Source organism: Anolis sagrei, chromosome 12, assembly GCF_037176765.1.
Source record: "Anolis sagrei isolate rAnoSag1 chromosome 12, rAnoSag1.mat, whole genome shotgun sequence".
Lineage (NCBI taxonomy): Eukaryota > Metazoa > Chordata > Lepidosauria > Squamata > Dactyloidae > Anolis > Anolis sagrei.
The window spans coordinates 21,889,591-21,915,210 of record NC_090032.1 but is presented as its reverse complement, the minus strand read 5'-3'; the positions used below and the strand labels follow the sequence as shown (position 1 = coordinate 21,915,210).

Genomic DNA, 25,620 nt, shown 5'->3' with positions numbered 1-25,620 from the left:
ATAAAGTTGGAATAATATGTATACATATACACACACACACACACACACATATATAGAATATTATTCCAACTTTATATTATTCCCTTGTAAAATATTTCGCATTTTGCTTTTCCCATTCACGTGCCAATAACAAAACCAATTAAATATTATTTTCCCAAAAAGAAAAGTATTTTCACAATTGCGTAAAGTTTTTTTTTGTAAAGGAACGAAGGTCAATGGACTTGATCCGGCCAAATAAAATCAATAAAATCGAATAAATAAATGAAAGGCGGTCCGTGAAAACCCCTTTATTTTCCTCTAAAAAATACACCAAAGCTTTGGACAGACGGAATAAATAAGAAACGAGAGCAAGGTCGAGAAGGAAGAAGCCGCCGTTACAACAAAAAAACAATACACAAAATTATACACGTTTAAATACCATAAATAAATTGTGCAAAGGACGTCGGAATCGTCACCTCGAGCGCAACCTTCCTCGAGTCCTCAAAAGAAAACAACGACAACAACACAAAACGGATCTTTGGAGTCGCTTATGTACAAAACCCCCCGAAAATATAGATTATTATCATATAATATTAATATATATAATATAATATAGATCTTTTTGTTCTCTGTACAAGAAGAGCGATAAAGAGGGAAGCGGGGAAATACGAGGAGTTGCTTCTTGCAAAATATAAAATACTGTCGTAATACTCAAATCTCGATACGTCCCCATCCGTTTTCGCAATTTCGCGGTGTGTTCCTTATATCCTTTCTTCTCAACCACTTCCTGGAAAGCTCCGTTGGTTAGAAGGCTAAAAGGATGGCTGTGGAAGGAGGAATTATTATTATTATTATTATTATTATTATTATTATTAACTTGTATTATTATTATATTATTATTATTATTATTATTATTACTACCCTGTTTTCTCTCCACAAGGAGACTCAAAACAGCTTTGCACCTATTATTATTATTATTATTATTATTATTATATTAGTATTATTATTTTTACTACCCTGTTTTCTCTCCACAAGGAGACTCAAAACAGCTTTGCATCTAATAATAATAATAATAATACTCCCACTTTTCCTCCCCACAAAGGAGACTCAAAACAGCTTTGCACCTATTATTATTATTATATTAGTATTATTATTATTTTTACTACCCTGTTTTCTCTCCACAAGGAGACTCAAAACAGCTTTGCATCTAATAATAATAATAATAATAATAATAATAATACTCCCACTTTTCCTCCCCACAAAGGAGACTCAAAACAGCTTTGCATCTATTATTATTATTATTTTAACTACCCTGTTTTCTCTCCACAAGGAGACTCAAAACAGCTTTGCATCTAATAATAATAATAATAATAATAATAATAATACTCCCACTTTTCCTCCCCACAAAGGAGACTCAAAACAGCTTTGCACCTATTATTATTATTATTATTATTTTACTACCCTGTTTTCTCTTCACAAGGAGACTCAAAACAGCTTTGCATCTAATAATAATAATAATAATACTCCCACTTTTCCTCCCCACAAAGGAGACTCAAAACAGCTTTGCACCTATTATTATTATTATTATTATTATTATTATTATATTAGTATTATTATTTTTACTACCCTGTTTTCTCTCCACAAGGAGACTCAAAACAGCTTTGCACCTATTATTATTATTATTATAATTATAATAATTATTATTTTTACTACCCTGTTTTCTCTCCACAAGGAGACTCAAAACAGCTTTGCACCTATTATTATTATTATTATAATTATAATAATTATTATTTTTACTACCCTGTTTTCTCTCCACAAGGAGACTCAAAACAGCTTTGCATCTAATAATAATAATAATAATACTCCCACTTTTCCTCCCCACAAAGGAGACTCAAAACAGCTTTGCACCTATTATTATTATTATTATTATTATTATATTAGTATTATTATTTTTACTACCCTGTTTTCTCTCCACAAGGAGACTCAAAACAGCTTTGCACCTATTATTATTATTATTATTATTTTTACTACCCTGTTTTCTCTTCACAAGGAGACTCAAAACAGCTTTGCATCTAATAATAATAATAATAATACTCCCACTTTTCCTCCCCACAAAGGAGACTCAAAACAGCTTTGCACCTATTATTATTATTATTATTATTATTATTATTATATTAGTATTATTATTTTTACTACCCTGTTTTCTCTCCACAAGGAGACTCAAAACAGCTTTGCACCTATTATTATTATTATTATAATTATAATAATTATTATTTTTACTACCCTGTTTTCTCTCCACAAGGAGACTCAAAACAGCTTTGCACCTATTATTATTATTATTATAATTATAATAATTATTATTTTTACTACCCTGTTTTCTCTCCACAAGGAGACTCAAAACAGCTTTGCATCTAATAATAATAATAATAATAATACTCCCACTTTTCCTCCCCACAAAGGAGACTCAAAACAGCTGTGCATCTATTATCATCATCATCATCATCATCATTATCATCATTATCCTGTTTTCTCTCCATAGGGAGACTCAAAACAGCTTTGCATCTATTATTATTATTATTATTACCCTGTTTTCTCTCCACAAGGAGACTCAAAGGGGCCATGTGTCTATTATTAATATTATAATGCATTAATATTATAATTATATTTATAGCCTTCTTTTTCTTTCCACAAAGTAGACTCAAACCAGCTATGCGTCTTTTATTAGTATTAGAATGCATTATTATTATTATTGTTATTATTATTTATATCCTGCTTCTTTCCACAAAGTAGAATCAAACCAGCTATTAATAAACTAAAATAAACATTATTAACTATTAATAAAGAATAATAATAATAATTATTATTATTAACAATAAAATAAATATTATTAACAATTAAATAATAATAATAATATTTCTACTCACGTTTGATGGCTGTTGCAATCTTCATTCTGGTATATTTCTCCTTCTTAGATCCTTTAAGACCGGCATCTTTTTGAACTCAGTCCAACGCAATTGTCCTTAGATAAGCAAATATATATATATATATATATATATATATATATATATATATAGGTGCAGACTCCACACTTTAAAAAAACCCCATGTTGGCCAAGACTGAAGCCAAGTTCATATCCAGGAGAAAACAATTATCATAGGGTTGGCTCCATTTAATGAATAATATTAATAAGCAATATTATTAAATATTAATATTAATCAACATTAATCAATGATATTAATAATTAATATTGGTATTATTATTGATATTTATTACGATAATCATAGGATCGGCTCCTTTTAGTGAATAATACTAAAATTATTAAATGTTAATATTAATTATTAATATATTGACGATATTAATAATTAATACTACTAATAATATTGAGGTTGGTAACAATAATCACTGGGTCGACACCTTTTAATGAATAATAATAATAAATAATGTTAAATAGCAATATTAATTCTTAATATTAATTCTTATAATATTGATATTTATAATCAGAGGATCGGCTCCTTTCAGTGAATAATACTAATATTATTAAATATTAATATTCATTATTAATATATTGATGATATTAATGATATTGATATTTGTAACAATAATCACAGGGTCGACTCCTTTTAAGGCATAATAATAAATAATATTAAATAGTAATATTAATTATTAATATAAATGAATATTAATTGATGATATTAATAATTAATACTAATATTAATAATATTGATATTTGTAAAAATAATCACAGGGTCGACTCCTTTTAATGCATAATAATAAATAAGATTAAATAATAATATTAATTATTAATATAAATATCGATGATATTAATAATTAATATTAATATTGATACTTGTAACAATAATCACAAGGTCAACTCCTTTTAATGCATAATAATAAATAAGATTAAATAGTAATATTAATTATCAATATAAATAAATATTAATTGATATGAATAGTTAATATTAATATTAATAATATTGATATTTGTAACAATAATCACAAGGTCAACTCCTTTCAAAGCATAATAATAAATAATATTAAATAGTAATATTAATTAATATTAATCATTAATATTGCTTGATATTGATATTTAAGAATATTAATAATATTATTCATAATTAATATCATTATTAGAGCAAAGGGAAGCCCAAAACCATATTTCAAAGGTGTTTTTGGGGGTAATTGTTTTGATGTTTCCCCCGAAAAATAGCAACCAATGAATCTTAAAATCAGATGGATAATCCAAGTACAAATCCTCATTTTGGTGGAATTCATTGGGTGTTGCGCCGGGGAAAAAATAGCTTGAAAAAAATCCAAATATTCCCACATCCTGGATGAAATCGAATTAATCCATAAAGCAAACGTCCAAAACCAAAGCCATATTTCAGTGTTTTTTTGGGGGGTAATTCATTTGATATTTCTCCAAAAGCAACAAATGAATCTTTAAAAAAAATAAAAATTCGGTGGAATTCACTGGACGTTACGCCGAAGGGGGAAAATGCAGAGTCTTGGTCACAGTTAGCAGAGAGAAAAAATTCAAATAGACGGAAAACTTCCACGTCCTGGACGAATCGAATTGATCCAGAAAGCCAAGAGCAAAGCCGTATTTCTGTGGTTTGAGGTCTTTGTTTGATGTTACGCCACAAAAACACGCGAGAAAAAACCGAGACGAATTAATCCACAGAGCAGAAAAAAATTCGGAACGAAATCGAATGAATCCAAGACGAAGTTCCAATCCGAAGCGATAAGACAGATCTCCAAAGCCAAACGGGGAACGAGCTGCGACGTGATGCATCCGATGACCCCGCCGATGTCCATTCAGTCTAGGGAGATGATGTCCGGCCGGCAGGCGGTCAAGGCGGGGGGGCTGTGGGGCCGGTGGGCGGCCGAGGGCGAGGAGGAGGAGGAGACCATGTTGGTCAGGCGCCCGTTGGCCGGAGCCGCGTGGGAACTGACCACCACGGGGGCCAGCGGGCCCATGAAGTGCGGGGAGGCCCCACGGTACTGGAAAAAGTGGCTCAGGCTGTCCTGGTCGTCCAGAGACGTGATCACCGAAGGGCTGTAGTGCGGCTGGAAGGAGACAGAGCGCCCCGTGAGCGAGAGGGACCCCAACACAAGGCTCCGTTAGGCACAACAGCGGCTCTCAAAGGGCGCTCCACGGAGCCTCTACTACTATTATTATTATTATTATTTTATATATATATAAATGTATATAAATGTATATAAATTTATTATATTTTTATAATACTGCTATTATTATAAAAAGGCTGGGTGTCCATCTGTTGGGGGGTGCTTTGTTGTTGTTATTATTATTATTGCAAAGGCTGGATGGCTACTAGAATTTCTGCTATTATTATTATAATAATATAAATTTATATAATAATGTATATAATAATGTATATAATAATAATAATAATAATAATGTAAATAAATAAATATTGTATTGCTGAAAGCTTTTACGGCCAGTCACTGGGTTGTTGCGTGTTTTCTGGGCTGCCTGGCCATGTTCCGGAAGCATTCTCTCCTGACGTTTTGCCTGCATCTATGGCTGGCATGTGAGGCATACACATGCAGGCACGTGTAATAATAATAATAATAATAACAATAATAATAAATGTATTACCCATCTCCTATGTGTGTGAGAAGTTTGCCCCAATTCTCTCGTTTGTGGGGTTCGGAATGCTCTTTGATTGTAGGTGAACTATAAATCCCAGCAACTACAACTCCCAAATGACAAAATCATGAGTGATGGTCACTCCTTGTATTGCAAGACTTTTGTTGCCATGTTTGGTGTGATTTCGTTCGTTGGCTCTTTTGTTTTTAAGGCACTCATGACGCACGGAGCATTTTTATATATATAGATTAGCATAGCACAACATTAATATTAGATATTAGTATGTTGTACTATACCACTATACTGCAATATTATTAGTAATATTACATTTAAAAATAAAATATAGAATTATTATATTGTTATTACATTATAATATTATTATTATTACATTATAATATTATCAATATTATATTGTATAGAAGGTATTATATGATTAGCACAGCACAGTGTTAGTGTTAAAGTATTAAATTAGTATGAAATTATAAGGATGTCCAGGAAGGAGATGTACCTGGTTTTCGCTTTGAAGGAATGGGAACAAATCCAAACCTGGAAAAAAAAGGTGAAAAATAATAAAATGCTGCAGAGTCTTGGTCAGAGTTTGCAGAGATTTCCTATCCCAGCCTTTGACCTGGAATAAGCACACTTGAGCCCTGGCTTCCATCTAAACTCATTTGGAGGTTGATTCTTCAGCTGTTGCTACATACAACTATTTCCAGGTCTGCAGTTGGCAGAGAACAAGCCCATCGCAGAGTCTTGGTCAGGGTTAGCAGAGATTTCCTATCCCACCCTCTGACCTGGAATAAGCCGTCTTGATCTCTGGCCACATGGCAAAGAGGAAATGCTGCAGAGTCTTGGTCACAGTTTGCAGAGATTTCATATCCCAACCTCTGATCTTAAATAAACCCACTTGAGCTCGACCACATGGCAAAGAGGAAATGCTGCAGAGTCTTGGTCACAGTCAGCAGAGATTTCCTATCCCACCCTCTGACCTGGAATAAGCCATCTTGATCTCTGGCTGCATGGCAAAGAGGAAACCCTGCAGAGTCTTGGTCAGAGTTAGCAGAGATTTCCTATCCCAGCCTCTGACCTGGAGTAAGGCCACTTGAGCTCTGACCGCATGGCAAAGAGGAAATGCTACAGAGTCTTGGTCAGAGTTTGCAGAGATTTCATATCCCAGCCTCTGACCTGGAATAAGCCCACTTGAGCTCTGGCTTCCACCCAAACTCCTCTGGAGGTTGATTCCTCAGCCATTGCTACATACAAGTATTTACAGGTCTGCAGTTGGCAGAGAGTAAGCACACTGCAGAGTCTTGGTCAGAGTTTGCAGAGATTTCCCCGATGACCTTAAATAAGCCCACTTGAGCTCTGGCCACATGGCAAAGAGGAACTCTGCAGAGTCTTGGTCACAGTTTGCAGAGATTTCATCTCTACTTTTCTTAACCCTTCCGTGGACTGAGCTGGGAACACATGTCGATTAGAATTGTATTTTCCCAATGCATTCCTATCTAACGCAGCCTTTCGCTACCTGACACCTTCCTGTTGGTGACAGGAGACCCGCCTTACCTTGGATGTCGGAGGGCACCTGGTAGGAGGGGTGGTAGTCCGGGAGGGGCAGGCTGGACAGGAAGTCACCGCCCACGTTGCTCATCGGGGGGCTGCGCAAGACGGAAGGGGGTGGAGCTTCGCCGCTAAGGACCCTGGGAAGGGACGAAATGGGAGGGGCGTCAGGCCCAGCACGGAAGGCCAAAGGATATAAGGAATTAAATCAAACAATATTAATGATTGAACAAAGAAAATAATATAAGGAGCAGAGGAATAACTGTTTCTGGGAAAAAGGGAAAATTGTAGTAATTTATCTGCATAACCAGATAATAATATTAGATTTTTTTAATGTCATGGAACAGTTGATTCAATGGGAGTGATTTTTTTTTTACTTGAGGGGTTTCCTTGCCGTCCCCCGAAGCGGAGAGAATGTGACCTGCCCAGGATTCGAACCCCGTCCGTGTCCTTACCCCTTGGTCCCCGGGGCCGAGGGGACGGCGGCTGTAGTGAGGGGGCCCTGCTTCTTGGCGGGAGGCTCCTCCTCGTCGTCGTCCGAGGAGCTGTCCAGTGTCAGGTCGATGACCTCCACTTTCTTCTTGCTCTCGCCCAGCGCCTTCCCCTCCGAACCCACGGCGTACAGGGACGCTGGGAAGGATGGAAAAGAGTTGTGGGACAGCCTGCGATTGTCTCATTCCCTGAGGTCAAATGACCAAGATCCTGCAGATTGGGGATTTTGGATAGGAGAGTGATGTAGCTCAGGATTCTGGGATGGCCGAGCCTCCATTAGATTTGTTTATTACTAGCTTGAGGACCCAGCGCTGCCCGGGTTATTTGAGAAAGGCATTGTGTGGCAAAGGTGTTCTTTATCAGTTATCAATAAGTGAAGGTACTGCGAATCCCATCGTGAATGGTCCACCCTCCTCCAAACAGCACCTGGATGTAGAGTGGGTCATGGGGGCCCTGTGTGCCAAGTTTGGTCCTGATCAGTCATTGGATGAGGGTCACAGTGGTCTCAGAAAGTGAGTTAAGGTACTGCAAGTCCCATCATCCATAGTCTGTTCTCCCCCAGACCTGACCAGAATGCAGAGTGGGTCATGGGGGCTCTGTGTGCCAAGTTTGGTGTTTATTGGTGTTTGTTGGGGGCCACAGTGATCCATGGGAACCAAACTGTTTGAAAGTACTACAAATCCCATAATCCGTGGTCCACCTCCCCCAATCCTCACGAAGACGTAAAGAGGGTCATGGGGGCCCTGTGTGCCAAGTTTGGTCCTGATCAGTCATTGGATGAGGGTCACAGTGGTCTCAGAAAGTGAGTTAAGGTACTGCAAGTCCCATCACCCATAGTTTGTTCTCCCCCAGACCTGACCAGAATGCAGAGTGGGTCATTTCTCACCCCGAAGGGGACCCAGGGCGGCTTACAGCTGCAAGGCGCACTTAGACGCCTGCCACACAAACAATCATCACAAAAGTACAACAATTCAAGTTCCCACAATTCAGCCATATCCCAATAAAATCAATAAAATGATAAAATCAATAAAACATACAAACCTAGTTCTTCCTCCTACCCATCAGTGTGCACTAACTCAAAGATCTGTTTTGATTCCATTTCGACAGTCCTGCTGCTCTTACACATCTGATTGTCTTACTTAGTTGTCTTATTTAATTGCCTGGTTGCCCAAAGGCCTGGTTCCACAACCATGTCTTCACCCTCCTCCTGAAGGAGAGGAGGGATGGTGATGTTCTGATTTCCCCCGGGAGTGAGTTCCACAGGTGAGGGGCCACCACTGAGAAAGCCCTGCTTCTCGTCCCCACCAGCCTCACTTGTGAGAGTGGTGGGGTCGAGAGCAGGGCCTCCCCAGATGATCTCAAACTCCGAGGTGGTACGTAAAGGGAGATACGTTCGGACAGATACATTGGACCAGAACCGTATAGGGTTTTGTAGGTTAAAACCAGCACCTTGAATTGTGCTCAGAATTGAACCGGCAGCCAGTGGAGCTGGCACAACAGGGGGGTGGTATGCTCCCTGTATGTCGCTCCAGTGAGCATCCTGGCTGCCGCTCGCTGGACTAGTTGAAGTTTCCGAACAGTCTTCAAGGGCAACCCCACGTAGAGCGCGTTGCAGTAGTCTATTTGGGATGTAACAAGAGCATGGACCACCGTGGCCAGATCGGACTTCCCAAGGTACGGGCGCAACTGGTGCACAAGTTTTAATTGCGCAAAAGCTCTCCCGGCCACCGCCGAGACCTGGGGTTCCAGGCTCAGCGGCGAGTCCAGGATCACTCCCAAGCTGCGAACCTGCGTCTTCCAATTGGAAACAGGAGGTCTGAAAGGGAAACCATTTTCTCGTGTCCCGGTCCATGCACCAAAAGCGTTGTGGCCCACCGCCCGCCCCAATATCTCTCGTCTCTTTATTTCCTAATCTCCCGGACAGGCGTTGACCTCCTACCTTCCACCCCGTTGTAGGCGGAGGGCTGGCAGAGCTCCTGGTTCTCCTTCTTGGGCTTCATGGGGCACCAGGAGCCGTCCTCCATGAACTGGATCTCGTCGCAGTCCGTGACTGAGTTCAGGATCTCCATGAACAAGCTGCGGATTCGGGGAGGACAACGGTCAAATGAGCAAAGGGTCCAAACAGACCCGGGTCGAGAACGATAACGAGACGCCGCACCCCTTCCGAGCCAACCCCTCACCCGTCGATGATGAGGGTCTCGTAGGGCGCCTTCTTGTCGCAGACGGGGCAGGTCCAGGTGGGCTTCTTCTCGTTCATCTGGAGGTAAAGGGCCGCGTCGAAGCACTGCAGGTGGGTGCAGGTGAAGGCCCGGCAGGGGACGATCAGGCGCATCTTGCCCAGCTGCAAAGGAGAGGGTCAGGAGGGGGAAAGGAGGCGGTCGGGACCCCCCCCCCCCGAGATGGGGCCAATTACTGACCCACGGACGGGAAACTAGACTCACCGGGCACATGAGGGACACCCGCAAGCTGGTGGTCGCGATCTCACTGTCAGGATCGGCCGTCAGTTTCTCTTTGACTGAAAGGGGAATATTATTATAGTAACAACCACCACCTTGCTCTGAAAAAAATAAGAGGCCCTCTCCATTGGTAGCCACAAAAGAACCATAGGGCCCCAATAATAATAATAATAATAATAATAATAATAATAATAATAGCAGCAACAACACCACCCAGCATTTTTAACTTGTACCCATCATTGGCTCGGCCCTGATTTTATTGTGTAATAGTGTCATGTTTTGTTGTCTTATTGCTTATGTTTTTAATTTGCTTGCATTGTTATTGTTTGTTGTTGTTATGTTGAGGCCTTGGTCTTTGCAAGCCGCATCGAGTCCTTTGGGAGATGCTAGCGGGGTACAAATAAAGTTTAATAATAATAATAATAATTGATAATATTAACAACCACCATGCTTTAAAAAAACAGGGGCCCTCTCCATTGGTAGGCTCAGCAGAACCATAGAGCCCCATAATAATAATAATAATAATAATAGTAGTAGTAGTAGTAATAATGACAATAATAATGACAATAACAATAAAGTAGGCTCTCATTTAATCTATGGCAGCTATTGGGATTAGCAGATATAATAATAATAATAATAATAATAATAATAATAATAATAATGTAATAATAATAGACTCTCATTTAACCTATGACAGCCATTGGGATTGGCCATAATAATAATAATAATAATAATAATAATAATAATAATAATAATAATAGACTCTCATTTAACCTATGACACCCATTGAAATTGGTAAATGCCATAATAATAATAATAATAATAATAATAATAATAATAATAGACTTTAAACCTATGACACCCATTGGGATTGGTTAATGCCATAATAATAATAATAATAATAATAATAATAGACTCTAATTTAACCTATGACACCCATTGAAATTGGTAAATGCCATAATAATAATAATAATCATAATCATAATAATAATAATAATAGACTTTTTAAACCTATGACACCCATTGGGATTGGTTAATGCCATAATAATAATAATAATAATAATAATGTAATAATAATAATAATAATAATAATAGACTCTAATTTAACCTATGACACCCATTGAAATTGGTAAATGCCATAATAATAATAATAATAATGTAATAATAATAATAATAATAGACTCTAATTTAACCTATGACACCCATTGAAATTGGTAAATGCCATAATAATAATAATAATAATAATAATAATAATAATAGACTTTAAACCTATGACACCCATTGGGATTGGTTAATGCCATAATAATAATAATAATAATAATAATAATAGACTCTAATTTAACCTATGACACCCATTGAAATTGGTAAATGCCATAATAATAATAATAATAATAATAATCATAATAATAATAATAATAGACTTTTTAAACCTATGACACCCATTGGGATTGGTTAATGCCATAATAATAATAATAATAATAATAATGTAATAATAATAATAATAATAATAATAGACTCTAATTTAACCTATGACACCCATTGAAATTGGTAAATGCCATAATAATAATAATAATAATGTAATAATAATAATAATAATAATAGACTCTAATTTAACCTATGACACCCATTGAAATTGGTAAATGCCATAATAATAATAATAATAATATTAATAATAATAATAATAGACTTTTTAAACCTATGACACCCATTGGGATTGGTTAATGCCATAATAATAATAATAATAACAATAATGTAATAATAATAGACTCTAATTTAACCTATGGCACCCATTGGGATTGGTAAATGCCATAACAACAACAGCAACATTAAAGTAGACTCTCAGTTAACCTATGATACCCACTGAGATTGGTAGATGCCATAATAATTATAGCAACAACAACAACAACAACAAAACAGAATCTCAACACCCATGGGGATTGGTAGATTCCATAACAATAACAACAACAACAATGTAGACTGTTAGTTAACTGGCACCCATGGAAATTGGTAGATGTCAGGTAAATAGTAATAGCAATAATATTAATAATAATAATAATAATAATAATAATAATAATACGTACTCAGGGCTCGCGAGTGGTCTGGGTTCCGGATGCCTTTGGCCCGCAGCTTCTGCAGCAGCGTCACCGACGTCAGCTGCTTCACCAAGTAAACCGAGATGGAGTAATTCTGGAGAGAAGCAAAAGGGGGTTGTTTACATATTCAGAGCCAGATAAATAATATAATTATATACCTAATTTGTGTCAGAGTTTGGGGGTGCGCAGCAGAAGGATTGCTAGATCAACAGACACTTTGTGATGCGAAATAAGGACTCTGCAGGCTTACAGTTGCAAAAGAAACTAAGTTTTATTAAGTACATCAAACACACGTCTTAACACAGCGAGCTACAAACAGGAACTAGTGGAAAACCGAAAGTCTCTCTGCACACCTGCTTATCTCTCTCTGGCTGAGACGGGTGACTCCCTTCTGTTCCCAGCTAGAGCAGACATTATCTCATTTCTCTCAAGGTTACTTAATCACAGCCTCATGGACATTCTGCATAGCAATTTCTAACACACAGGAGACTCCATCTTGAAATTACATAGAAACACATTTGAAAACACACATACATCTATATATATAAAAATGCTCTGTGCATAATTAGTTCCTTAAAAACAAAAGAACCAATGAACGGAATCACACCAAATTTGGCAACAAAACGTCTCACTACACAAGGAGTGACCATCACTCAAAAAATTACGATTTTGTCATTTGGGAGTTGTAGTTGCTGGGATTTATAGTTCACCTACAATCAAAGAGCATTCTGAACTCCATCAATGATGGAATTGAACCAAACTTGGCACACAGAACTCCCATGGCCAACAGAAAATACTGGAAGGGTTTGGTGGGTATAGTCCTTGAGTTGGGGAGTTGTAGTTCACCTACATCCAGAGAGCACTATGGACTCAAACAATGATGGATCTGGAGTAAACTTGGCACAATCACTCAATACGCCCAAATATGAACACAGATGGCATTTGGGGGAAATAGACCTTGACATCTGGGAGTTGTAGTCACTGGGATTCACAGTTCACCTACAATCAAAGAGCATTCTGAACCCTACGAACGACATAATTGGGCCAAACCTCCCACACAGAACCCCCATGACCAACAGAAAATACTTAAGGTCATCCAGTCCAACTACCTTCACCAGGGCAAGAAAACGTAATCAAAGTCCTCCCGACAAAGAGCCATTCAGCCATAGAGATAGATAGATAGATATTATTCAAATACACACAGATATAGTATCATAGATTTGAAAAGGACCCCTAAAGAAGGACAATTATATGTCACATGTTCCAGAGTAAGCAAACCAGACCATCTCCACATCAACACTGACAAAGAAATAGCAAGAAATACTGTTTACCCACAAGCAGAAAGAAATTACATATAATTGGAAACCAACACTTTCTCGTTATTTTATTTTCCAGATCAACAGACTGGGCCACAGCAACGCCTGGCAGGGGACAGCTAGTCTAAATTAATCCTGACAATTTGTACACAGCTCACCCTGCCGAATTCGGAGGACCAGTTGACCACGATGGTATTGGGCACGGTGGCCGAAAGCCGGACCTGCGGGGTGATGTTGATGGGCCGGCTGGGGCGCTTGGGCTCCGCCCCGTTCTTGGTGGGAGGAAGGTAGCCCTGCAAACGAGATGGCATTCTGTTGTGATTGGCGGGCACCTTTAGGTTTCCAAATGGTGTATTGCAGTGGTCTGTTTACAAATCAGTCCACTGACGGTAGATCGACAAAGACAAAAAATACACAAACAGACACTGACCACTATCCTGAAACCCTTGTAATCATTAATAAATAATAAATTTGGTATATAATGGGATTAAATTACAAGATGAAAGCGGGGGTGTCAAGTGAAAAAGAATTGGTTGATATAATAATAATAATAGTTGTGAGCTGCCTTACTTCACAATCAAGAGATCAAAGTGCGATGGTGACGATGTTATGAGCCACTTTGCTTCACAATTAAAGAGAAAAGTGGCGTATCAATCAATATATTAATAATAATGTGAGCTGCCTTGCTTCACAATCAAGAGATCAAAGTGCGATGGTGGTGATGTTATGAGCCACTTTGCTTCACAATTAAGAGAGAAAAGTGGCGTATCAATGAATATATATATATATATATATAAAATAAATAATAATAATGAGAGCTGCTTTGCTTTTCAATTAAGAGAGAAAAGTGGTGTATCAATGAATATATTATTATTATTATTATTATTATTAATAGTGTGAGCTGCCTTGCTTCACAATCAAGAGATCAAAGTGCGATGGTGATGATGTTATGAGCCACGTTATGTCACAATTAAGAGAGAAAAGTGGCGTATCAATGAATATAATAATAATATTAATAATGTGAGCTGCTTTGCTTCTCAATTAAGAGAGAAAAGTGGTGTATCAATGAATATATTAATAATAATAATAATAATAATAATAATGTGAGCTGCCTTGCTTCACAATCAAGAGATCAAAGTGCGATGGTGACGATGTTATGAGCCACGTTATTTCACAATTAAGAGAGAAAAGTGGCATATCAATTAATATAATAATAATAATAATAATAATAATAATAATAATAATGTGAGCTGCTTTGCTTCTCAATTAAGAGAGAAAAGTGGTGTATCAATGAATATATTATTATTAATAATAATAATATAATGTGAGCTGCCTTACTTCACAATCAAGAGATCAAAGTGCGATGGTGACGATGTTATGAGCCACGTTATGTCACAATTAAGAGAGAAAAGTGGCATATCAATGAATATATTAATAATAATGTGAGCTGCCTTACTTCACAATCAAGAGATCAAAGTGCAATGGTGACGATGTTATGAGCCACTTTGCTTCTCAATTAAGAGAGAAAAGTGGCATATCAATGAATATATTATTAATAATAATAATGTGAGCTACCTTACTTCACAATCAAGAGATCAAAGTGCGATGGTGACGATGTTATGAGCCACGTTATTTCACAATTAAGGGAGAAAAGTGGCATATCAATCAATATATTATTATTATTAATAATACTGTGAGCTGCTTTGCTTCACAATCAAGAGATCAAAGTGCAATGGTGACCATGACATGTAAATGAATATAATAATAATAATAATGTTTTGAGCTGCTTTGCTTCACAATTAAGAGATAGAAGAAAATAATAATGATGATAATAATAATAATAATGTTTTGAACTGCTTTGCTTCACGATCAGGAGATAGAAGCAGAATAATGATGATGATGAAGTTGTGAGTCACTTTGGTTAACAATTAAGAGAGAAAAGCAGATAATAATAATAATAATAATAATAATGAATGTTGATGGCAGGGTTCACTTACTGGGAGAGGGCAGAGCTTCCCATTGATTTTGACAAACAAATTGGGAGGGTAGTAGTCCTCTTGCGGGCAGCTGGTTTCGCACAAACAAAACCTGGAAGAGGAAATATGTCGAGGAGGAAGAGGAGGAGGAAGGGTCACCTTTCCATCCCCAAAGATGGCCGAATCTCCGGCGTCCTTACCTCAATTGTACCTGCACGGTGTAGTCGCATTTGGCGCCAGGTAAGATGTCGCTGGAAGGGGAAAAGGAAGGGGAGGAGTCAGGGAAAGGCCGAGAAAACATCATCCAAACAACCGGAAGCGGGGAGGAAAACGACACGGGAAACAGGAAGCTGTTCCTCTTACCGAGAGGTGAGGATCTGCTGTACCTGTTGAGGGGTCAAGGCGAAGGTGAAGTGGGCCTCCTCGAAGCGCTGGCTGTTCACCGACGCTGCAAATATTAAAATAAATATTTATTATTATTATTAATATATTCATTGATACGCCACTTTTCTCTCTTAATTGTGAAACAACGTGGCTCATAACATCGTCACCATCGCACTTTGATTTATCGTGTCAGGAACAAACTAAACAGTTGCATTGTATTTTTAAATATATTAATAATAATATTTTATGTTTTTAATAGGATAATGATAATGTCACACGATGATAATGATAACGTACTTTTAATAAATAATATTTTATATTCATTTATAGAATTATATTTCTTTATAAAATTATTTATAAAATAATATTTTGTTTTTAATATAATGATAACATCACACTATGATGATAACGTACTTTTAATGAATAATATATTATATGTATTTATAAAATAATATATATTATAAAATTATTTATAAAATACTTTGTTTTTAATATAATTATAACATCACATGATGATAATGATAACATACTTTTAATGAATAATTTTTTATATTCATTTATAAAATAATATATATTTCTTTATAAAATTATTTATAAAAAATATTTTCTGTTTTTAATATGATAATTATAACGTCACACGATGATAACAATAATGTACTTTTAATAAATAATATTTTACATTTATTTATAAAATAATAAATATTTATTTATATTTAATTATTAAAATTATTTATAAAATAATAACATTTTATGTTTTAATATGATAACTATAACGTCACACAATGATAACAATAACGTACATTAATAAATATTTTATATTTATTTATAAAATAATATATATTTATAAAATTATTTATAAAATTATAACATTTTATGTTTTTAATATAATTATAACATAACACGAAGATAATTATAACGTACTTTTAACAAATAATATTTTGTTTTTAATATAATTATAATGTAACACGACGATAATATAACGTACTTTTAATACATAATTATTATTTATAAAATGATAACATTTTATGTTTTTAATATGTTTTTAATTATAACGTCACACAAAGATAATGATAACGTATTTTATATTTATTTATAAAATAATATATATATTTATATTTAATAATATTTTGTTTTTAATGACAGTTATAATGTCACACGATGATGATAACGTACTTTTAATAAATAATATTTTATATGTATTTATAAAATAATATAAAATTATTTATAAAATAATATTTTATGTTTTTAATATAATTCTAATATAATGCAATGATAACAATAATGTACTTTTAATAAAATATTATTATGCTAATAATTATCATTATTAGTGTTTAACATAAGCCGCTTTGAGTCTCCTTGTTGGAGAAAAAATCTGGTTATTATTATTATTATTATTATTATTATTATTATATTTAAGCAACGTAAGCTTAAGAGAATTTCAGTGGAAGACCCCAGAGCCCACCCACTCAAACCCACTATTATTCTGCCAGGCAGGAAAAGCACAATCAAAGCACCCCCAACATATAGCCATCCAGCATTTGTAATAATAGCAATAATAATAGCAATAATAATAATAATACAACCCCAGGGCCATCCAGTCCAACCTCATTTATTCTGTCACACAGGAAAAGCACAATCAAAGCACCCCCAACAGATGGCCATCTAGCATTTGTAATAATAATAATGATAATAACAGTAATAACAATAGTAGTAGTAGTAGTAATAATAATAAAAAAACAACCCTAGGGCTATGCAGTCCAACGTCCTTTATTCTGCCATGCAGGGAAAGCACAATCAAAGCACCCCCAACAGATGGCCATCTAGCACTTGTAATAGTAATAACAGCAATAATAATAATTAATAATAATAATACAACCCCAGGGCCATCCAGTCCAACCTCCTTTATTCTGTCATGCAGAGACAGCACAATAAAAGTACCCCCAACAGATGCCCATTCAGCATTTGTAATAATAATAATAATAATAACATAACCACAGGGCCATCCAGTCCAACCTTTTATTCTGTCACGCAGGAAAATCACAAAGCACCCCCAACAGATGGCAATCTATTATTTTGTAATAATAATAGCAATAATAATAGCAATAGTAATAAAATAGTAGTAGTAGTAGTAGTAGTAGTAATAATAATAAGTGAAATGTCAGGTGAGAATGTTGTAGTAGTAATAATAATAATAATAATAGCAATAATAATAGTAATAGTAATAAAATAGTAGTAGTAGTAGTAGTAGTAGTAATAATAAGTGAAATGTCAGGTGAGAATGTTGTAGTAGTAGTAGTAATAATAATAATAATAGCAATAATAATAGTAATAGTAATAAAATAATAATAGTAGTAGTAGTAATAATAATAAGTGAAATGTCAGGTGAGAATGTTGTAGTAGTAGTAGTAGTAATAATAATAATAATAATAATAATAATAATAGCAATAATAATAATAGTAATAGTAATAAAATAATAGTAGTAGTAGTAATAATAATAAGTGAAATGTCAGGTGAGAATGTAGTAGTAGTAATAATAATAATAAGAATAAGAATAATAATAAGTGAAATGTCAGGTGAGAATGTTGTAGTAGTAGTAGTAGTAATAATAATAATAATAGCAGCAATAATAATAGTAATAGTAATAAAATAATAATAGTAGTAATAATAATAATAAGTGAAATGTCAGGTGAGAATGTTGTAGTAGTAATAATAATAATAGCAATAATAATAGTAATAGTAATAAAATAGTAGTAGTAGTAGTTGTTGTTGTTCCTTCGTTCAGTCGTCTCCGACTCTTCGTGACCTCATGGACCAGCCTACGCCAGAGCTCCCTGTCGGCCGTTACCACCCCCAGCTCCTTCAAGGTCAGTCCAGTCACTTCAAGGATGCCATCCATCCATCTTGCCCTTGGTCGGCCCCTCTTCCTTTTGCCTTCCACTTTCCCCAGCATAATTGTCTTCTCTAGGCTTTCCTGTCTCCTCATGATGTGGCCAAAGTACTTCAACTTTGTCTCTAGTATCTTTCCCTCCAGTGAGCAGTCGGGCTTTCTTTCCTGGAGGATGGACTGGTTGGATCTTCTCGCAGTCCAAGGCACTCTCAGAACTTTCCTCCAACACCACAGCTCAAAAGCATCGATCTTCCTTCGCTCAGCCTTCCCTAAGGTCCAGCTCTCACATCCGTAGGTGACTACAGGGAATACCATGGCTTTGACTAGGCGGATCTTTGTTGCCAGTCTGATGTCTCTACTCTTTACTATTTTATCGAGACTGGACATTGCTCTCCTCCCAAGAAGTAAGCGTCTTCTGATTTCCTGGCCACAGTCTGCATCTGCAGTAATCTTTGCACCTAGAAATACAAAGTCTGTCACGGCCTCCACGGTTTCTCCCTCTATTTTCCAGTTGTCAATCATTCTTGTTGCCATAATTTTGGTTTTTTTGACGTTTAGCTGCAACCCGGCTTTTGCGCTTTCTTCTTTCACCTTGATTAGAAGGCTCCTCAGCTCCTCCTCGCTTTCGGCCATCAGAGTGGTGTCATCTGCATATCTGAGGTTGTTAATGTTTCTTCCAGCAATTTTCACCCCAGCTTTGCATTCCTCAAGCCCCGCACATCCTCGCATGATGTGTTCTGCATACAAGTTAAAAAGGTTGGGTGAGAGGATGCAGCCTTGCCGTACGCCTTTCCCAATCTTGAACCAGTCTGTTGTTCCGTGGTCAGTTCTGACTGTAGTAGTAGTAATAATAAGTGAAATGTCAGGTGAGAATGTAGTAGTAGTAATAATAATAATAATAATGATAATAAGTGAAATGTCAGGTGAGAATGTAGTAGTAGTAATAATAATAATAATAATGATAATAAGTGAAATGTCAGGTGAGAATGTTGAGCTCTGAAAACTCATAGTAACCCAATAATAGCGGTGTCCCCTCCCCACCCGCAGGACTCACCCAGGGTGGTGGGCTTGATGAGCTCGTCGTAGACGTCGTAGAAGGGCAGCCGGCGCATCTTGACGTCGGGGTGGACAGGGTGGACGGGGGGCGGAAGGTGGGGGGCCCCGTCCCCCTCGCGCTTGGGGCCCAGGAGGGGCACCGGGGGCAGCAGGCCGGGCGGCAAGGCCCCCGAGGAGCCCCCCGCGGAGGGGCCCCCGTCGTAGGAGAGGTGGCACATGGCGCCCTGGGTGAGCGCGGCGGCCGAGGGGATCTGCCCCGCGGAGGAGGAGGAGGAGGCTGAGGCAGTGGCGGCGGCGGCCTGGAGGTGGAGCATGGAGAGGTCCGAGGGGGAGAGGATCTTGCGGGGGAAGCGGCGGCGGTAGAGCTCCTTGATCTTCATCTGGACGGCCGGGCTGCAGCCGGACTTCAGCAGCTGGAGGGCTTTGGTCAGCAGCTCATGCTTGCGCCCGCTCTTGTTACGACCGGCAAAACCCAGCAGCACCTGCAGCTCCGAGACCCTAAAGCTCATGACCATGTGCTGCCGGGAGAAAGAGGGAAAGGACACGTGTCAACAGGTAGGTTGCTGCCATGTTGAAGTTATTCGTTATTTAATACTTAATGTTTATTTTACTTAAGTGGTATTTGTCTTTACTCTTCCAAAGTAGAACAAATCCTATGTAAAATCTTACTACGTATGTTTGACATTAATATTGAAATATGAAATATATACAGAAATACTGATATTTCAATATTAATGTTGAAATATGGAATATATACAGAAAGTCTCTGTCTCAGAAGGGAGAGATTATTATTATTATTATTATTATTATTATTATTACTATTACTACTATTAAATGTTGGATAATCTGGAGAAATAACAAAAAATATTGCAAAAAAACCAATAATAACATTAATAATAACATTATTATTACTACTACTAAATGTAGTTTGACCTAGAGGATCCTAGAGAAATAATAGGAAATATAGCAAATAATAGCATTATTATTCTATGTTGGAAGATCTAGAGCGTTTCTCAACCTGGGGTCGGGACCCCGGGGGGGGGGGGGTCGCAAGGGGGTGTCAGAGGGGTCACCAAAGACCATCAGAAAAAAACAGTATTTTCTGTTGGTCATGGGGGTTCTGCGTGGGAAGTTTGGCCCAATTCTATCATTGGTGGAATTCAGAATGCTCGATTGTAGGTGAACTATAAATTCCAGCAACTACAACCCCCAAACATCAACGTCTATTTTCCCCAAACTCCACCATTGTTCACACTTGGGCATGTTAAGTATTCATATCAAGATTGGTCCAGATCCACCATTGCATGAGTCCACAGTGCTCTCTGGATGTAGGTGAACTACAACTCCAAAACTCAAGGTCAATGCCCACCAAACTTTTCCAGTATTTTCTGTTGGTTATGGGAGTTCTGTGTGCCAAGTTTGGTTCCTATTTCATCATTGGTGGAGTTCAGAATGCTTTTTGAATGTAGATGAACTGTAAATCTCAGTAATTACAACTCCCAAATGAAAAAATCAGCCCCACCAATATTCAAATTTGGGCATATCAAGTATTTGTGCCATATTTGGTGCAGGGAATGAAAATACATCCTGCATATCAGATAATTACATGCTGATTCGTAACAGTAGCAAAATTACAGTTATGGGTTAGCAACAAAAATAATATTATATGACTATTTAATATTATTTTAATTAATATTATTATATTACATTACTATTTAATATTATTATACTATATTAAATACTGTTATTATTATATTGATCTAATTACATTTATTTTACAGTATTATTTATTTTATTAAAACAATCATTCTATTTTATTTATTATTTTGTTTTCATTGTAATTGTTGCATTACATTTCATTTAATATTATTATTATTATTATTATTATATTATATTACTATTTAATATTATTTTAATTAGTATTATTATAATTATACTATATTAAATACTGTTATTCTTCTATTAATATGATTACATTTATTTTACAGCATTATTATTATTATCATGCCTTATATTATTATATTACATTACTATTTAATATTTTAAGTTATATTACTATATTATATTATATTTATTATATTACATTACTATTTAATATCATTTTAATCAATATTATTATATTACATTAGTATTTAATATTTTAAGTTATATCACTATATTATATTTATTATTTTATTTAATGTTTTATATTACTATATTATATTATATTTACTAAATTATTTAATATTTTAAGTTATATTACTATATATTATATTTATTATATTACATTACTATTTAATATCATATTAATCAATATTATTATATTACATTACTATTTAGTATTATTTATTATTATAATTATACTATATTAAATACTGTTATTCTTCTATTAATATGATTACATTTATTTTACAGCATTATTATTATTATTATTATTATTATTGGGTTGTTGTAGGTTTTTCAGGCTATATGGCCATGGTCTAGAGGCATTATATTATATTATTATATTATTATTTTTAATAATATTATTATATATTTTATAATAATATTACATTATTATTTTAATAATATTACTATATTGTTACATTATCATTGTTATATTATTATATCATTATTTTAATTATATTGTTATATATTTTTATTATAATATTATATTATTATGTAATATAATTATATTATATTATTATTTTTAATATTACTATATTATTATATTATTACTGTTATATTATTATTGTATCATTATTTTAATTATATTATTATTTTAATAACATTACTATATTATTATTACATTATTATTGTTACCTTATTATTATATTATTATATAATATAATATTATTATTTTTAATAATATTACTATATTATTATATTATTACATTATTATTGTTATATTATTATTATAATATTATTTACATCAACCTCATCATTCTGCCTTAGTACTATTATAATTATACTGTATTAAATACTGTTATTATATTAATATAATTACAATTATTTACAGTATTATTATTTTAGGGAAGGAGCCAGTCTGATGTCCACGGGAAGGGCGTTCCACAGCCGAGGAGCCACCACCGAGAAGGCCCTGTCTCTCGTCTCCGCCAGGCGTGCCTGTGAGGCAGGCGGGATCGAGAGCAGGGCCTCCCCGGACGATCTCAAAGTCCTGGTGGGCTCGTAGGCCGAGATGCGGTCAGATAGGTATCTTGGGCCAGAACCATTTAGGGCTTTAAAGGCCAATGCCAGCACCTTGAATTGAGCCCAGTAGCAAATCGGCAGCCACTGGAGCTGGTACAACAAGGGCGTTGTGTGCTCCCTGCATCCCGCTCCTGTTAGTAACATGGCTGCCGCGCGTTGGACCAATTGAAGCTTCTGGGCCGTCTTCAAGGGCAACCCCACATAGAGAGCGTTGCAGTAATCTAAGCGGGATGTAACCAGAGCGTGGACTACCGTGGCCAAGTCAGATTTCCCAAGGTACGGGTGCAGCTGGCGCATGAGCCTAAGCTGTGCGAATGCTCCCCTGGTCACCGCTGAAACTTGGGGTTCCAGGCTCAGCGATGAGTCCAGGGTCACACCCAAGCTGCGAACCTGTGTCTTCAGGGGGAGTGTGACCCCATCCAGCACAGGCTGTAACCCTATGCCCTGTTTGGCCTTGCGACTGACCAGGAGTGCCTCTGTCTTGTCTGGATTTAATTTCAATTTGTTCGCCCTCATCCAGACCATCACAGCGGCCAAACACCGGTTCAGGACCTGGACAGCCTCCTTAGTAGCAGGTGGGAAGGAGTGACAGAGTTGGGCATCATCCGCGTACAGATGGCACTGTACCCCGAACCTCCAGATGATCTCTCCCAACAGCTTCATGTAGATATTAAACAGCATGGGGGATAGTATTGAACCCTGTGGAACCCCACAAGACAAAGGTTGTGAGGTAGAACAGGTGTCCCCCAATAACACCTTCTGGGTGCGACCCTCCAGGAAGGACCGGAGCCACCGTAAAACAGTCCCTCCAAGACCCATTCCCGCGAGGCGTCCCAGAAGGATAACGTGGTCAACAGTATCGAAGGCCGCTGAGAGGTCCAGCAGCACCAACAGGGACACACTCCCCCTGTCGAGCTCCCGGCGCAGATCATCCACTAAGGCGACCAAGGCCGTCTCGGTACCATGTCCCGGTCTGAAACCAGACTGTGCCGGATCCAGATAATCCGTGTCTCTCAAGAATACCTGGAGTTGTGAGGCCACCACACGTTCCAGGACTTTGCCCAAAAAGGGGAGATTGGAAACTGGCCGGAAGTTGTCAAATTGAGTGGGGTCCAATGATGGTTTCTTCAACAGCGGTTTTATCACAGCTTGCTTTAAGCTGGCTGGAATTCTGCCTTCCCGAAGGGAGGCATTAACCACCACCTTCACCCACTCGGCCAATCCCCCTCTGGCCTCCTTCAGAAGCCAGGATGGGCAGGGGTTATATTACTATATTATATTATATTAATTATATTATATTATTATTTAATATTTTAAGTTATATTACTATATTTTATTATATTTATTATATTACATTACTATTTAATATCATTTTAATCAATATTATTATATTACCTTATTATTTAATATTTTAAGTTATATTACTATAGTATGTTATATTTATTACATTACTATTTAATATCATTTTAATCAATCTTATTATATTACTTTATTATTTAATATTATTTAATAAATATTATATTACATTACTATTTAATATTATTTTAATTAAAATTATTATAACTATACTACATTAAATACTGTTATTCTTGTATTAATATAATTATATTTATTTTACGGCATTATTATTATATATTATTGACATCAGCCTGACCATTCTGCCTTGAGATCCTCCTCCTGCGTGACGTCACTTCCGCCCTCTCCCAAGCCCGAATCGCCGCCATCTTGTGCGGCCTACTTCCCCTCACGAAGCCTCCTTGGCGGTACTTTTTCACCCCGAGCCGGGCTTCCCGGGCCCCCCTATATTTCGGGCACCCCGCTTCCTTTGGGGACACCCCCGTGGTCCCCCGAGGCCGGCTTTTTCCCTTTTTCGGAGCCCGCTCCCCGATTTCCGCCTACCTTCAGCTCGGCCGCCTCCGCCATCTTGAGGCATCCTCGCTAGGGAGCGGAGGCAAACTCCCAAGCTGAGGCGCAGGCGCAGAAGAAGCCGAAGCCAAAGCCACGCAGGAGGGGGCGGGGCCTCCAGAAACCACGCCCACAAAGGGGCGGGGCCGAAGGCAGCCTCGGTAAAGAACGGCTTGGGAAGCTCCAGGGAGCGTCGCTAAAGAGCTAACCCTCGCAGCAGACGCAGAATAGGATGGAATAGTTATTACTAAATGTTGGGGAAACTGGAGAAATAATAGAAAATATTGGAAAGAACGATAATAATAATAAATAATAGAAAATATTGGAAATAATAATATTAATAAATAATAGAAATTATTGGAAATAATAATAATAATTAGAGAAATAATAGAAATATTTGAAATAATAATAATAACTAGAGAAATAATAGAAAATACTTGAAAGAATAATAATAATAAATAATAGAAAATATTGGAAAGAATAAAAATAAAAATAAATAATAGAAAATATTGGAAATAATAATAATAATAAATAATAGAAAATATTGATGATGATAATAATAATTAGAGAAATAATAGAAAATATTGGAAATAATAATAATAAATAAATAAATAATAGAAAATATTGATGATGATAATAATTAGAGAAATAATAGAAAATATTGATGATAATAATAGCATAATAATTATAATTATTATTAAATGTTGGAGAAACTAGAGAAATAATAGAAAATATTGCTA

General features: G+C 36.2%; 1 protein-coding gene and 1 long non-coding RNA gene across 2 annotated transcripts; both read right to left on the bottom strand.

Annotated features, from left to right (window-relative positions):
- Positions 1-258: 258 nt before the first annotated feature.
- On the bottom strand, positions 259-3,313 carry LOC132764046 (uncharacterized). Its single transcript, XR_009630318.2, has 2 exons — positions 2,904-3,313; positions 259-803 (listed from the first exon to the last, which is right to left on the bottom strand). It is a non-coding gene; the product is annotated as an uncharacterized lncRNA (long non-coding RNA).
- A 672-nt stretch (positions 3,314-3,985) lies between these two features.
- PIAS3 (protein inhibitor of activated STAT 3) lies at positions 3,986-24,982 on the bottom strand. Its single transcript, XM_060757848.2, has 14 exons — positions 24,875-24,982; positions 19,806-20,325; positions 15,844-15,928; positions 15,681-15,731; positions 15,502-15,592; positions 13,663-13,797; positions 12,177-12,282; positions 10,081-10,154; positions 9,820-9,980; positions 9,579-9,715; positions 7,603-7,777; positions 7,154-7,287; positions 6,099-6,136; positions 3,986-5,046 (listed from the first exon to the last, which is right to left on the bottom strand). Exons 1-14 carry the CDS (start codon positions 24,896-24,898, stop codon positions 4,795-4,797), a joined length of 1,983 nt encoding a protein of 660 aa, XP_060613831.2. The 5' UTR covers positions 24,899-24,982; the 3' UTR covers positions 3,986-4,794.
- Positions 24,983-25,620: the final 638 nt, after the last annotated feature.

Bases quoted from the DNA above. Each gene is read 5' to 3' on its own strand.
- PIAS3 (XM_060757848.2), bottom strand. From the start codon at position 24,898: ATGGCGGAGGCGGCCGAGCTGAAG. The intron at 9,981-10,080 runs GTGAGTCTAGTT...TCTCCTTTGCAG, and splicing joins GGGTGTCCCTCATGTGCCCG to CTGGGCAAGATGCGCCTGAT. The intron at 7,288-7,602 runs GTAAGGACACGG...GTCCCTTCCCAG, and splicing joins TCGGCCCCGGGGACCAAGGG to GGTCCTTAGCGGCGAAGCTC.